Below are 15630 nucleotides of genomic sequence, written 5' to 3' on the forward strand. Positions count from 1 at the left end.
TCACCTCCTTACCCATCAGCCCACCTCCCTCAATTCCCCCAGACAGAGTCAAAACCAGGGGTAACATCTCACGAAATTTTACTTGGGAACACAGAAGGGAAATGCAGTGTAGAAAATAAAACACCTAAATTGGATGCTGGAGATTGCTGCCACTGGAGTTGGTGGTTCAGAGGTGGTTTCCTCTGCCTGTTCCTATTTTGCTGGGGCAGCCCATCCTGGCTCCAAGGGTAGGAATGCACCCTCAAGTGCTCCCCAGCTTCTCTCTCAGGCTTGGTCAGGAACATTTTCCCTTGTGCACACGGGGCACCCCCGCTCACTGTCTCTCTTTTCTGCATCTCTGTCCTGAAATTTGGGCTCTGATTTTGACTTTTTTTTTTTTTTTTCTGATTTTTCCTAAAAACCCACTGGAGTGCTTCTTTCTGTAGGTGACTCTTCCTCCAAAGAAAATTTCTGCCTTCATTCTGAGGATGAACACTGCTAGCTATGTTAAAGTGACAGCTCCATAACTTGCAAGCAAACAAATAGTCTCTACTGGGCACTCAGGTATGAAAGCAGAACTCAAGGAGGGCTGCTGATGGACCTTCTTCTCCTTGGCTTCCGTGCCCCCCCACCAAGACCGCCCTCCCTAATACAACCTTAGCAGGATGTGGTCCCTCTCAACCTACACTGCTCTGGGAGCACTTACCCACTGAGAACTCCAGGGCCCCTCTGTCTCTATTCTGACCTTCCCACAAACCTGGCAAACCTCTCTCCACTCTGCCCAGGGTAAAAATATAAGTGTCTTAGAATCATAAAGGGTCACAGCTGTGAGGGACTGTGGAGATCATTTTGACCAACTCTCTCATTGCATGGATGAAGAAACTGAGGTCCAGGGATGTGCAGGGAGCTGCCCCAAACCATTTGCTGGGTTTGTGGCAATCACTGTACAAGGCATTGCTGTCCCATTTTTCTCTCTTCTGAAGTTAGGCAGTGTCTGTGTTAGGTGGGTTCTTTTTTAAAACCAAAATTTATTGGAGTATAGTTGATTTACAATGTTGTGTTAGTTTCAGGTACACAGAAAAGTGAATCAGTATATATATATATATATATATATATATATATATATATATATATATATCTCCACTCTTTTTAGACTCCTTCCCAGTACAGACCATTGCAGAGTATTGGGTAAATTTCCCTGTGCTATACAGTGGGTTTTTATTAGTTATCTATTTTATAGCTAGATACATTTTTCAATCATGTGTGACAGAAAACCAACCTGAAAAAGCTTGTGGGAAAGAAGTAGAATTTGTTGGCTCGTCCCTAAAGCTGGGGTGGGGGCAGGGTGGCTCCATCCATCTGAGTCACATGGCCTCAGAGTTGGGAAAGGAGGACCTTAAGGGAAAATGAAGGTGCTGTTATCAGAAGGAGGAGGATACTGGGTGGGCAAATAAGAGATGTCCTTTACAGTCCACCACTTGGCTGCCCCAGATTCCCACAGACGTCTCTTCCCATGCACACTGTATGTAGCACGGACAGCCTTAAACACAGCTGCCAAGGCAGGACAGCTGATGTCTCAGTCCTTTACTGCATCTAGCCGCTCTGACTGCGCCCATCTGTCCTTTTCCAAGGTCTCCCTCGTCACTGTGCCCCTTGGACCTCTAATGTGGACGTGGGGGGCTGCATCTTCTTATGCTGCGTCACCAGCCCATTTTCCAGGTTTTGCCGTGGGGATCTCTAAGCGCTGTCTTAGGGCTCCTATTGGCCATGCTTGGGTGTTTTCTGGCAACAGGGCTGCCATGGATGTGTGTCCAGCTTATGCACTGCACAAAGGTATTCTGCTTAGGACAAGGAATGATGTCTGTCCAGAGAGGGAGGGGTGTCTTTCTCCATTTCCCATAAAGGCTCTCCTGGGCTAAAATTTATTGTCTTCTGACAATACAGGTACTTTAAAAATAGCTGTATGCTTACCTTAGTAAGTGCATCAGTTAGAATGCTTTTTACAGGAACAACAGAAATCCCAACTAATAAAAACAAAATGTATATTCTTTCATATTATACAGTCTAAATGTGGGGCAACAGACTGGACAATGTCCAGAGAAAGGTATCTCTTTCTCAAGAATAGGGAAATGTTTTCTAGAAGTTTCCTTGCTGGTTTCCCCTCATATCTCATTGACAAAACTGGGTCACATGCCTACCTCTAACCAATCACTTGCAAAATAGAATGAGATTCTTTGAAGACTGTCTTAGACCAATCTTAGAATTTGGGCTTCCCTTGAGGCTTAGCTGGTAAAGAATCTGCCTGCAATGTGGGAGACCTGGGTTCGATTCCTAGGTTGGGAAGATTCCCTGGAGAAGGCAAAGGCTGCCCACTCCAGTATTCTGGCCTGGAGAATTCGCAAAGAGTCGGACACGACTAAGTGACTTTCACTTTCATTTCGCTTTCAATCTTAGACTTTATCCCTAAGCTGGGAATGGGGTGACTTTGCTGAGGGGTGGCACCCGCATATACTCTGGGTTAGCTCAGCCAGCTCAGCAGCAGGAAGGAGGGAGGGACACTGAATTGGTCGATGTGGTGACAGCAGGGCCGTCTGTTTGCACTCGGGCGCTTGCCCAGTGGCTTGTCCTTGTATCTAGATGCCAGCCTGTTTTCTTTCTCATGCGACCAGGTCTTGGTGCTCTGCCTGTTCCCCCAGCTTTCAGCCCAGTGGCCCTCATCTTTGCCCTTACTCTGGACTGATGTGAAGCATGCCCATGGGTAGAAAGGCAGAGCTGCGGCCCTCTGCCCCCGGTTCCAGTCCAGCAAATTGGTCTTTACCAAAAGGCAATGTTCAGCATTTGGAGGGACCCCAGAAATTAGGCTTAACCTCTACTTGAGACCCACGTTCCTCTGCCACGGTGCTCTCAGCTTGCTGCTCAGTGCTGACCCTAATTTCAGCTTGTGGCACCCTCCTTTTCTGCTCTCCCTTTTCCAATGGGCTTGTCTTTTCTGAAAGGAATTCACAAAAGACCAAGAATTAGCCAGCACCCCCTTCAACATGGGTAGTGTGCATGAAACATTAAAAACTATAGGGCAGCTTTTGACTTAGAAAGAGAAATACTTCTTTCATAATGCAAACTAAAGAAAGGCCCTACAAAACTTTCCTGGGGTCGGCGGGGGGGTGGGGCACTGATTAGAGCAGCTCGAGAGCCCTGTAGACGCTTAAGAGATGAGGGGGACTATGAGGGATGGGTAGACATGGTTCCTGGTCTCAGGAAGTGTACAGTCTCACTGGGGAGACAGAAATAACACTTTAGGAATGATTAAGGAGAAATAACTGTGTTTATGTTCAAGCACCAAACAGTGTGATAAACATCACTTCCCTGCCCTACCTGGCAAAATCCAGTCATTAAGACCCAGGTCAGATTTCACTTTCTTGGTAAAGTCTTTGCTGGACACTCTTGGCTGGGTCCACAGTTCTGAGCCTGCAGCCATACCGATGTCTCTCACACCACGTTACGGAAAATGCGTATAGGTCTCCTATAGCGAGGGGAGCGGCCCAAGGAGTGTCTCGCATGTTTCATCCTATCTTGATGACAGCTTCTTGGAGACCTATTGCAGAACCAACACGTTGGCTGGTTATTTCTGTCTTTCCCACTAGAACTCTGTCAGCATCCTAACAAGTCACTGGGGAGCCTAGGGGCCCGATGGCCCCATCACTGAGGTGTGACGAGGCCACGCGTCCCCTGGGCTGTTCTCAGCCGGTGACTGAGCACAGCACCGCACTGGCAGCAGCGTTCCTGTCGGAGGCAGGCCTCCCTGAGCTGCCGTGTTGGCCCCAAGGTTCTGCATCGGCCTGGCTGAAATGTCCTCAGGACTGTGCTGCTGCCCGAATTCCTCCCACCCAGTCTGCCTTCTCCCTGCTCCCCTCCCAGGTGTCGGTCCTGCGGCGAGCTGAAGGCTCTTCTCCCCTCCCCTTTCTCTCTCATGGCTATGTCTCCCCGTGAATGTCACGCATGTTTAATTCTGTCTTGGTGACTGACAGCATCTAGGAAAACTTGAGAGAACACAACCAAGCTGGTTACTTCTGTGTGCCCCATCAGACCAAGTTCCATGAGATCAGGGGCCCATCTATCTTGGGCATCATGTCAGGGTGGAGCGGAGGACCAGGCCCAGAAGGATGAATGAGCAAAGAGATGAGCGTTCATTCAGAGGTGGGACAGAGAGGTGGGAAAAAAGCCAGAGGAAGCTTCAGGAAGGAGGTAAGATTTCCCTGGGGTGCGGAGGGCAGGCAAGGGTGCCAGAGTATAGAAAGGAACAGTCTTCATGGAGGCTCAGCATCTGTTGAGGATGAATTCAGCGTCTTATCACCTTCCCGGAGCTATGTTCAGGAGAGTTGTGGGTAAACACAATGGGTCACTCTGCCTTGGCCTAGGAAGTTTGGCCAGGTAGGGAGGGGGTAGGCTGGAGAGGCAGAAGGAACAGATGGAAACCAGAAAGGGCCGCCTTGGCTGTTTCATCAGTGCCGGAGCCTGAGGCCCTGACGCAGAGCAGGGCCCCCAGATGCCGCGAGGGAACCGCTTGACCCCTGTGGATTAGGGTGGATTTGTGTTAGATGTCTCTTCAGTGAGGTCAGCATCCTGTACACTGTGCAGTCCCCATAGGGGTCTGGCCCTGGTTCCCACCATCACACTTTCTGCTCAGAGGACATCTGATTACAGCTCCCACCGAGGGCAACCCTTGATTCCCAAAGCCCTAGAGCAGCAGGGAGGGAGGGGAACTTCTGTTCCCGTGCTGTGGCCTGATTCCCACAAGGCCGCTGAGACTGGTGGGAGTGGGGCTGGGAAGTTTCCTTCCCAGGGCTGTGCCCTTACAGGTCAGGCGACCCTAGACAAAACCAGGGTGGTTGAGGAGCCAGCAAGTCTGGCTCCCAGCTTGCTCTCTCGTGGGAACAAAAGAGCTGGTGTTCAGGAACGTGGGAGAAGGGGACACCCCACACAAGGCCCCAGCTGGTGCAGCCAGGCTACAGGGTCCCGGCTTCTTCTCCATTGCTGGGTCAGTAATAGGACTGGAGGGTCTGTGGGCAAGCAGGCTTCCAGTTGGGAGGCCTCAAGCCCTAGCTGACCCTCAGGCCCAGGCTGGGCCCTCATGGCCAGAGGTTGAGGCCTGGCTTATCTCTCCAGCTGCCCTGTTCCCTGCCACTTTATCATGGAGGGTGGGCCGGTGTCAGAGCCCGGAACTCCCCTCCCCACTGCCCGTGGGAAAGGGCCCAGGTGTGAGCAGAAGGACTACTCTTGGGCTCAGCCAGGAGACATCTGTCCTGGGAGAGTTTAAAAGGCCCCAGGACCTTCTCCGCATCTGCTGACCTTCCCAACTGACTGCAGCATGCAGGGGCTGCTGATTTTGAGTGTGCTGCTGGGGGCTGCCCTCGGCAAAGAGGACTTTGTGGGGTAGGAGCATGGAGAGGAGGGGGTGCTCAGAGGAGAGATGGGGGAGCACTCATCCGCCAGCCAGCACCTGGGGGAGATACATGGGAAGATGGCCAGAGGGCAGCAAATTAGCACATCCCAGAAGGCAGGCTGACTGGGGACCAGGACTGAGAAAGGGTCCAGTCTCTCAGGACAGCCTCGTGAGCCCTAGAGTATCTGAGCCCTAAAGAGGAATTTTCAAAAGCGGAGGCAGGAGGAGGCCTGGCGGTCTTTGGAGAGAGAAAGAGTCGAAGCTGGGGCGGTGATGGCAGCAGTGTCTAGAAGTTTCCAGGGGGCCCAGGGCTCCCATTGCTGGGATCCCCTGTGCTTTTCCTACTTGGCCCCGCCCCCCTGCTCCCACCTGGGGCGCGTGCATGGCCAGTAGGAGTTGCTCAGGCCCTCAGCCTCGCCTCCCGCTCTGCCCAGGCACCAGGTGCTCCGAATCTCTGCCGCCGATGAGGCCGAGGTGCAGACGGTGAAGGAGCTGGAGGACCTGGAGCACCTGCAGGTTAGAGGACGTGGGAGCAGCCCCAAGGCCCCAGGGTACCTCTGAGAGCAGACGGGCTTGCCCCAGACCTCCACCCATCCGGGGCCACCTGGGACCTGGGCTCTTTCTCCCCAGCTACCCAGGAATGAGCTTTGGGACTGATGATCCCTGTTAGGATGTGACTTAAACCTCCCAATTTTGGAATCTTGCTGCGTTTGCGCATCTGAGGAAAGGGCCTCCCCCACCCTCCCCCTGTCCCAACTTCTAGCTCTCGTCTCTCCCTTGCTGCCTCCAAGCCCCTCCATTCCACTTCCTGGGCCATTTCCCCGACCAAACTGGACTTTGTGCAGTGCCCAGGGGTTCCCCTCATCCTCTTCCTGTCATATTCATGCCCTATCCCCAGTTATATGGGAAATTCTGGCGCCAGCACCCCCTCCCATGGGTGCCCTTCCCCAGCCCGCAGTGACAGTGGCTCTTGTCTTCCCCAGTTGGACTTCTGGAGGGGCCCTGCCCAGCCAGGCTCCCCCATCGACGTCCGAGTGCCCTTCCCCAGCCTCCAGGCTGTTAAAGTCTTCCTGGAAGCCCATGGCATCAGATACAGGATCATGATCGAGGACGTGCAGTCGCTGCTAGACGAGGAGCAGGAGCAGATGTTCGCCTCCCAGAGCCGGGCCCGCAGCACCGACTCATTTAACTACGCCACCTACCACACCCTGGACGAGGTGAGGGGCCCCGGGAGGGCGCTGCCCCCCACGAGCGCCAAGCTCTTGGTCAGACCGGCAGATGGTGTCAGGGCCAGCCTGGAAGTGTGTGGATTCTGCCTCATCTCCACGCTGCCTGGAGGCTCGGGGTGGCAGCTCCTCCGCACTCAGGGCCCACAGCAGGCTCGCTCAGGGAGCTGCTAAGGGAGGCATCCAGGCTCCCCTCGGAAGCCACGAAGGCGGCCTTCCCTCCTCTGCCTCTTCAGATCTATGACTTCATGGACCTGCTGGTGGCCGAGCACCCGCAGCTTGTCAGCAAGCTCCAGATTGGCAGCAGCTATGAAGGCCGTCCCATCTACGTGCTGAAGGTAACGGGTGCCTGCCAGTGCTTGTACGTGGGCACTTCCGCAAGAATGGACGCCCGCATTTGTGAATAGGGCTCCTGGGGTGAGCCCAGGGTGACAGAAAACACACTGTTATACAGACTCCGTGTGTAGCACAGGTGTACACATACCTGTACACACAATTTAAACTTTTAGGTGACTCCCTGCTCCCAGTCAAGTGTCACATTGTGCAAAGTATCCCAGAGTTGGGTAGTCCAGATAAAATGCTCATGACCTTCGACAGAACTATGTGTGGGTCTGGGAACACGGTGGGGCCCGGAAGTCTGGCCAAGTCATATTTGCCCCATGCTACCCACTCCAGTATTCTTGGGCTTCCTTGGTGGCTCAGACGGTAAAGATTCCACCTGCAACGTGGGAGACCTGGGTTTGATTCCTGAGTCGGGAAGATCCCCTGGAAAAGGAAATGGCTTACCCACTCCAGTATACTGGCCTGGAGAGTTCCATGGACTGAGGAGCCTGGCAAGCTACAGTCCATGGCATCGCAAAGAGCTGGACACGACTGAGCGACTTTCACTTTCGCTTGAGCTGAGGGCAGGAAGCTAGGCTGTGCAGGATCCCTGTCCAGACCCACCTCTGCCTCCCACCTGAGTGACGGTCCCTCAGACGGAGTTTCAACCTGGGGTACAGAGACCAGACAGCCTAGGGTGCACTCCCTTTCCAGGGGATGAGATGGGGCCCCAGCTGAACTATTTCTTGCTCTTCTCATCCAGTTCAGCACTGGGGGAAGCAACCGTCCAGCCATCTGGATCGACTTAGGCATCCATTCCAGGGAGTGGATCACCCAGGCCACTGGGGTCTGGTTTGCAAAGAAGGTGAGCCTGGGGAGGTGAGGGTGCTCTCACCTGGCCCCTGCCTCCCATCCAGAAGCAGTGACCACAGAAGGAGGCTAAGGGCAGGCATCCATCGGTCCAGCACAGCAGATGCCTGGCTTGGCCTGCTCTGCCCCTCTGCTCCCTAACACCGCCCTCCCCCCGACCCCAGTTCACAGAAGACTACGGCCAGGACCCGACTTTCACTGCCATTCTTGACAGCATGGACATATTCTTGGAGATTGTCACCAACCCTGATGGTTTTGTCTTCACTCACAGCCAGGTATAGCCCTTCTGTTCTTGGGGGAAGCGGGGCAAGCCTCTGTCCTCTGTCCCCCCAACAAGCTACTCTCCCCTAATCTCAGCCCCCAGAAGTTGAGGGAAGGACAAACCTTTTCTCCTTGACTAGGGATTCTTGACCTTGGCATTCTTGACAGTTTGGGCAGATAATTCTTGGTGTGTCGGGAGCTGTCCTGTGTAAACATCTTTCTGACCTCCTCAAGCCCCCAGATGAGACGACTGCAAACATCTCCAGCTTGTGGGGGACAGAACTGTCCCCGGTGGAGACATGCTCCCCAGAAATTATTTCCTGGTTCTCTTTTATTTCTATGGGACAACTTGCTACCAATCAGCTATGTATGGGGTTGGGGGAATGCCACATGCCTTCTTCACTTTCCACCAGTAGAACCCTCTGCCAAGTGCCATCTATCATCTATCATCTCCTCCATCTTTCTTCAGCCAAGAGCCTCCTCTGCAGATCTTCCTCCCTGAAAACCAGCGGACAATGGTTTCTGATCCCCTACTGTGTCCGCACCCAGGCTCTGTGTTGATTGTGGCCCCTATTGGGTGGCTAACCATTCTCCTCTCTCAGAATCGATTGTGGCGCAAGACGCGATCTGTCACGAGCTCCCTCTGTGTTGGGGTGGACGCCAACCGGAACTGGGACGCCGGCTTTGGGAGTAAGGCCCAGTGTGGTTTTGGGGAGCAGGGGTGGGACCTCCAGAATGGTTTTTTACCATCCGTTGTTCTGTTGCCCCACCCGACTCCTGCCCCTGCCATGGGGGCATGTGGGGAATGCTGGCCCCTCCTCCAAGGTACTCAGTGAGGAAGGTGGCCTCTGAGACCTGCTTGTTCCTTGCCAGTAAAAGGAGAGCCTTCCCGATGGATCTGAGGTCTGAAGCCCATCAGGGGTTTTCCAGTATAACTTCAGCCCCTTCCTTCCGTGGTCACTGCACTGCAGGGAGCAGGCTCACACGGGGACCCTTCCTACCTCTCTGGGTGTGTTCTTGCTCTGTCCAAGTTTAGCTCGGGAGGGAGGCCCAGGACCCCCAGGTTATAAAAGGCCTCTCTGCCCTTTCCTTATCTGGGGTGGGGGTGAGGCCTCGTACATCTCACCTCCTGCAAAGACCAGAGGCCCCTGGAAACCAACTACTTGGGTGTAAAGAATGCCAGCTCTCCTCTCTCCCCTCCCACAGAAGCAGGAGCCAGCAGCAACCCCTGCTCGGAGACTTATCACGGCAAGTATGCCAATTCCGAAGTGGAGGTCAAGTCCATTGTGGACTTTGTGAAAGACCATGGGAACTTCAAGGCCTTCCTCTCCATCCACAGCTACTCCCAGCTCCTCCTCTATCCCTATGGCTACACAACACAATCAGTCTCTGACAAGAATGAGCTGGTATGTACCTGGTGCCTGCTTGTCCTCGCATCCCAAAGGCAGCTTTGTGCGGGCCCATCAAACCTGCTTAGTGAGGGCCTACACTGTGCCTAGCACCCCTTTCTCTCACGGACTCCTGATGGCTTGGGAAGACAAGCAAGGCCAATTAGACTCTCCGCCTGGGAAGCTGAGGCACAGAGTGCTTCGGTCACTCTTGTCACACGACAGAGCAAAGGGCAGGGCTGGACATTGAGCTAGTACAAGTTCACACTTGGAGCTGCAGAATGACCAAAGGGCGGCGAAGTACCAGCCAGACAGCCCACAAGCTCAGAATCATAGGGCTTCTGAGTTCCTGAGACTGACCCTGCAAGGCCCAGTGGGCTCCATGCTGTCTGCTGGGGGTGGGCTTCTGCAGGGCGTGTGCTCCTGGGTCACCCTGCCAGCCCCCAGGGGGATCTGGGGTTGCTGGCTGTGACAAGTCATCCTGCTTGGCGTTTTCTCCAGAATCAGGTGGCTAAGTCTGCTGTTGAGGCCCTGAGCTCTCTGTATGGGACCAGCTATAAGTATGGCAGCATCATCACAACAATTTGTAAGTGTGCACGGTCTCGTGGGTGGTCCTGGGAGGAAGCTAGGTTGACTTTTCCTGCCTATGGGAGTGTCTCTCCCAGAGGAAGTAGCCAGGGGTACCCCAATGTGGGGAGCATGGGCAAGGAGAATGGCCCCGGCTGACTGTTGGCTTGGTGGGCAGAGGGCCCTTTCCTGATGTGAACTCTGCCTTCCTTGATACCTTCAGACAAACACTTCAGTTCCTCTGAGAACTCTTGTCCCCTTATCTTGGGGTTAAATCCAGCTTCATATATGGAGCAGGTAGAGAGTTCTGCTGGCCTTGTAGATCCCCCAAGAAATTCAACTTAAAAAATACTTCTCCTCCAATGCCCTTCTATTATAGAATATATCTTATCTTTTCTCAGCTTACTTATCCATGCAATGCATCAAATGGAATTAAGTCAACAAATGTTTATTGGATACCTATGATACACTAGGGCTTGTTTTGTGTGCTTGAGACACAGTTGGGAATAAAATAAGCAGACTTCTATTCTAGTCAGGGACAGACCATTTATTCTAGACAATAAACATGAATAAGGAAATGATATGGTGTGTTAAGTGATCGATGCTAAGGAGAAAAGGAACTCCCAGGATAGGGTGAGGGGACTCAAGTAATGGGGGTGGAAGTGGGACCGAAGCATGAGCCTCAGTGAGAGCAAAATTTGGGCAAGTGTTGAAGGAAATGAGGGATGGAGCCAAGAGGCTATTTGAGGAAGAGATTCTAGGCAGAGGAATCTTCTAGAACAAAGTCCCTACCACATGCTCTGGCTTGATGTACTTTGGGAACAGCAGGAAGAGCAGAGACTCACTGGCTGCAGCAGAGACTCACTGGCTGCAGCAGAGACAGGTGTGGGGTGGAGGAGGTTCCGTAGGGCCCTGAGGGGATACAGCAAATTTGGGGTTCACTCTTCAGGGAAGAGTCCTAAAGAAGCAGAGCACAGGGGCACACTTCTGACTTCCTGCCCTGATTGCCCAGTTTTGGGGAGCAAGTGGGGTTGCAATCTCACCTCTGGCTGGCCTTGCTTTTGGACTGTTTGAAGTTTGTTTGGAGACTGTTTCAACCCTGAATGAAAAAGGTTTTTGCTTTGTTCAGCGTGTTATGGGGTTCAGTTCTGATCTGGAGCCACCTCCTCCTCCCCAGCCCAGTTCCTCGGGAGCTTTGTTTATTTACTGCAGAGCTGTCTGCCAAAGACAGCCGAGGGCTCCTGCTATGACTCTGGCCCTTTGCACTTTGCCCCTGCAGAGCAGGACCCTGGGGGACAATCCTGGTTACCAATATGTGGGGGCTTGACCCAAGCCACTGTTAGACGGAGGCGGCTTTCAAAATCATGGGAGCTTCCTTGCACGCCCTAGTGAGAGGAAAACCATTGCTGGTCTGCCTCTCTGGCCCTCTTGGACTGCAGTCTTTCAGGGGAGCTTCTTGGGAGGAAGCCAGGCTGCTTGGTCAAGAGTGGGAAGGTAGCAGAGGCTGACTCCAGTCGACACTGCATGAGGCTTTCGGCTTGGGACCGTTAGCTTGGCCCACGCAAATATTTTCAAGTGAGTGACCTTGTTCTGCCGGTTCTGCTCCTGCCGCAGACCAAGCCAGTGGAGGCAGCATTGACTGGTCCTACAACCAAGGCATCAAGTACTCCTTCACCTTTGAACTCCGGGACACGGGGCGCTACGGCTTCCTGCTGCCAGCCTCCCAGATCATCCCCACGGCCCAGGAGACGTGGCTGGGGCTTCTGGCCATCATGGAGCACACGCTGAATAACCCTTACTGACCCAGCCCTCCAGCACTCTCCTCCTCCTCCTCTTCAGCCCCACCCAATCAACCGAATAAAGTCTGAGAGTACATGGAACAGAATGGACTCTCGTGTGGGGGTGCAGGTGGCACGCCTGCCTTTTCAAGCTGGGGCAGAAGTCATTTAGTTCCTGCAGATCGCAGTGGAAATGTGTGGGTGGCTGGACTAGATGACCCTTAAACTTCCCTGCATTCCAAGGTCCTGTGAAGTTGTATCCAAGTGGCATCTGTTTTAATGAGACCACCCTGAGCTCAGCTCGTCAGTGGGGTGATTTGTTCATACCTTAGGAGCAAGCAGCAGCCACAGCTGCTAACCAAATGCCCAGCACCCTGCCGTGGTAAGGAATTCAGCTTGTACAATAGTCTAGCTAGTTGGATCCATTCATCTACAAAAGCAATAACCCTGAGTATGAAATAGAATAATCCTGGTGGTCACTGCTTTCCCAGATGGATGTCACAGTCAGGCAAAGCTTTCTATACAGCAAAATATGGTCTCCCAACTCCTGAACTAAACTGGAATAAAACAACTGCATTAAACATGGAATCATTTAAAGATAAAGAACAAACACCAATCCCAGGCATTTTTATTAATTGAAGTTTATCGCAAAGACTTTGCCTTTAGAGACAGAAGTAGTTTACTTCTCATGGCCACACGCTTTCTAGCATCTCCTAGTACACTGTCTGCGCCCCCTCTCCTCTCCCACCTACCGCCGCTCCTTACCATTTGCAAAATTTCTCAAACGGAAGACTCTCCTCTTGCTACATCACCTCCTCAGCTCCTAGAATCTGGCTTCCCTCCTTTGGCTTGGTGATTCTAGTGTCTGTGATATCACCCTAGTGGCTAGCACCACAAACATGTAGCATATATCTCAACTTTTTTTCAAAGCAAGAATCTATATTCGTTTCTTCCAGATCTCTTAAGGTGTGACTGTTGAGTAGGTAGTCAGTCCGAAGAAGTTACTGGGAAGTTGGGGTAGGGAGATGGCTCGGTAGCTCCCCAAACAGGGGAGCTGGGGTAAGGATGGCAGCCTTTCCCTGTATCAGCCAGACAAAGTACCACAATGCTTCCAACTCCAGTGACTTAAAAATCTGTGTCTTTTTCACATACAGTAGCCTGAAGTTCAACTGCTTTTTTTAAGGGCCCATTAGGGAATTTTCATCTTGGAGTTTTAAAAATAATTGTTGATAACCTAAAATTGAGGTATAGTTGATTTAGAATATATATATGTTTCAGGTATGCAAAATAGGGATTAAAAATTTTTATATATTATACACCATTCATTTTTTATTTTAATATGTTTTTGCTACCAAACATGCTGAAAAATAAAAAGGATGAGGCTGACTATACATATAGTACACATAAACTTACACATATATAAGTTTATGAGGCAAGGTGAAAGTGTAAATCAGTCTTTACAGAAAGATGATCTAAAGATTTTATAACCTTTCCTTCAGGTTATCTTTTGGGAAGCATTTCCCTTCAATTTATGTAGATAAGCTGAAACCCACTGTGATGGCTCAGCAAAAAAAAAAAAAAAAAAAATTGGACAAGAAAAAAAAAACTGATCTTACTGCTTAATACAGACTGATAAATGAATAAAAATATTACGTTAGCAAGATAGTGTATCCTCTTATTAAAACTGGATTACTTAGGGATCAATGGTGGAATTGCTTAATCTAAAATAAACTGTATTCCCTGATAGCAGAGGCCACTTGGTTTGGTATTCAGTCTGCAAAACCCTCAGAAGTACTTGACATACAGATACCCAATAAATATTTGTTGAACAAATGTTCTCCACATTTACTAGAAAACTTCTCATTTTTATAGTCTGTATTGTGTAGGCTTGCAAGTTATTTTGAATTTCCCTGAGCTGCAGTTTAGAAAGTAATGCTCTGAACAAGTAAAAGTATTAAGAAAGCTGAAAAGACAAGAAGCACAGCACCAGAATGAAAATGCCACGAGGCCAGGAACTGTGCTGTTTTGCTCAACACTGGTTTCTAATGAATGGCCAAGTACACGACACGTATCATGCACTTAATAAATGCTTCTCAAATGGAGACATGGAAATTAATTTAAAAAAAATTTTAACTTTATACTTTGCAGATATATATTTTTATAAATCTATGGATTAAATATTTGTATTTTCTAAATTAAACAATGCTAAAAGAGAAATGATAAATTTAGAAACTAATACCACATATATGAAAAAATTTTAATAACCCTGAGAAGAAAAGAGCCTTTATAAGTAAAAGGAGTTAAAAAAAAAAGACAACATTTCAAAAGAAAAATAGAAGATTCCTTCCCCAAAGAAGAAATACAAAAAGTTGATAAATGAAGGATACTGATTCTCTGGGCAAATTTTTTTATACATTAAAGAAAAATATATTATTTTTTCCCCATCAGATAAAGAATAAAAAGAGTGACAATCCAGTATTATCAAGAGTATGAAGAAATAAGACCTGTCATATACTGCTGGTGGGAGGATAGATTTATACCACCTTCCCAGGGGGAATTTGGTGATATAAATAAAACATTTCAGCATATTGCTGCTTTGATTCAGTAAGTCCACTTGGAGGAATTCATTTTATAAAAATTACCTGAGAAGTTCAAATAAACACAGGTACACATTGCAATAATAAAAACTTAAATAAAATAGAAAAGAACCTAGATAGATACCAGTATTAATATGGATATTACATGTTTACACAATGGAATATTGGGAAGCCGTTATAGTCTGTGATTGATATGGAAAAATGGTCACAATATACTGAGTGAAAGAAGCTGGTCACATGATGGAAATATTCTAAAATAGGATTGTGGTAATGCTTGCTCAACCCTGTAAATTTACTAAACTCCACTGAACTGTATCCTTCAAATGGGTCAATTTTATGGCATATGATTTGTATTTCCACAAAGTTTTTTAAAAAGCAGGCTATAATATAGTATATGGAGTATGAATCTCATTTTTGTTTGGAAAAACATATACCCACTATGCCTGGAAGTAGATATTCTCCAATAATAATAATTGCGGTTACCCTGGTTGATGGTTTTTCCTCTTTACACTTTTCTGAGTTTCTTGCAATGAAAGAAGCTACTACAAACACACCAGATCACCTGTGGGTAACGTTATCTAATATCAACTTCTTATCAAAATTAAACTCTAAATGATTGTCTTAATTTGTGCCCAGATTTTCATAACTTGTCTAAACTCATTTCTTCTGCTGTCGCCCTGAACAAGGTAATTGTCTTACTTTTGGAAAAGTTTATATTCCAGATAGAGCTGGAAGTAAGTGCCCTACCAAGGGCAGGGAACCAACATCTCCTTGTTGGGGCCAGAGGTAGTGCAGATGACAAATCCCAGGAGCGCTTGCTGCTCACATTCAGTTCCTGCAGCAATCTGGGGAATTGATTAGGCTAATGCCTATTCTCCAGGACTTTTCAAAAATCTTTATTTTAAAATGAACTCATTTATTCCATTCTTCGATCCTTATCTATGGTTCTCAGTGTGGCCTGTGAAGCCATTGGTGGTCCATAAGAATCCTTTGGGTGGTCTCTTGAATTAACACTAAGATATGTATGTCTAGCGTTGGCCTGAAGTTAAAATTGAAATGTCACTGAATACAATCCAGATATGACCTCACCAGTTCCTCATCCAGTGCAGGGCTGTTCATCATCTCAGCGATTGTTTTGCAAGGACATGTGGGACTAGGTGGATTTGAAGATGTAGACGGATCCTTGTTCTAAGGACTCTAGGG

At 49.5% G+C, this 15630-nt stretch overlaps 1 protein-coding gene across 2 annotated transcripts; it reads left to right on the forward strand.

The window, feature by feature from the left end:
• Window positions 1–5056: 5056 nt before the first annotated feature.
• On the forward strand, window positions 5057–11937 carry LOC138438925 (carboxypeptidase A1). 2 transcript variants are annotated; one of them, XM_069586973.1, is made up of 10 exons: window positions 5057–5409; window positions 5854–5935; window positions 6403–6636; window positions 6882–6983; window positions 7730–7831; window positions 8001–8111; window positions 8700–8787; window positions 9304–9503; window positions 9987–10071; window positions 11667–11937. In XM_069586973.1, the coding sequence occupies exons 1-10, from the start codon at window positions 5345–5347 to the stop codon at window positions 11852–11854; spliced, it is 1257 nt and encodes a 418-aa protein (XP_069443074.1). In that variant the 5' UTR covers window positions 5057–5344; the 3' UTR covers window positions 11855–11937. The 2 variants fall into 2 exon arrangements, with proteins under 2 accessions (XP_069443074.1, XP_069443075.1); XM_069586974.1 differs by lacking the exon at window positions 9987–10071 and adding an exon at window positions 10164–10165 and having other exon boundaries at window positions 5285–5409; window positions 9304–9507; window positions 11673–11931.
• The last annotated feature ends 3693 nt before the right edge of the window (window positions 11938–15630 follow it).

Source organism: Ovis canadensis, chromosome 4 (genome assembly GCF_042477335.2).
Source record: "Ovis canadensis isolate MfBH-ARS-UI-01 breed Bighorn chromosome 4, ARS-UI_OviCan_v2, whole genome shotgun sequence".
NCBI lineage: Eukaryota > Metazoa > Chordata > Mammalia > Artiodactyla > Bovidae > Ovis > Ovis canadensis.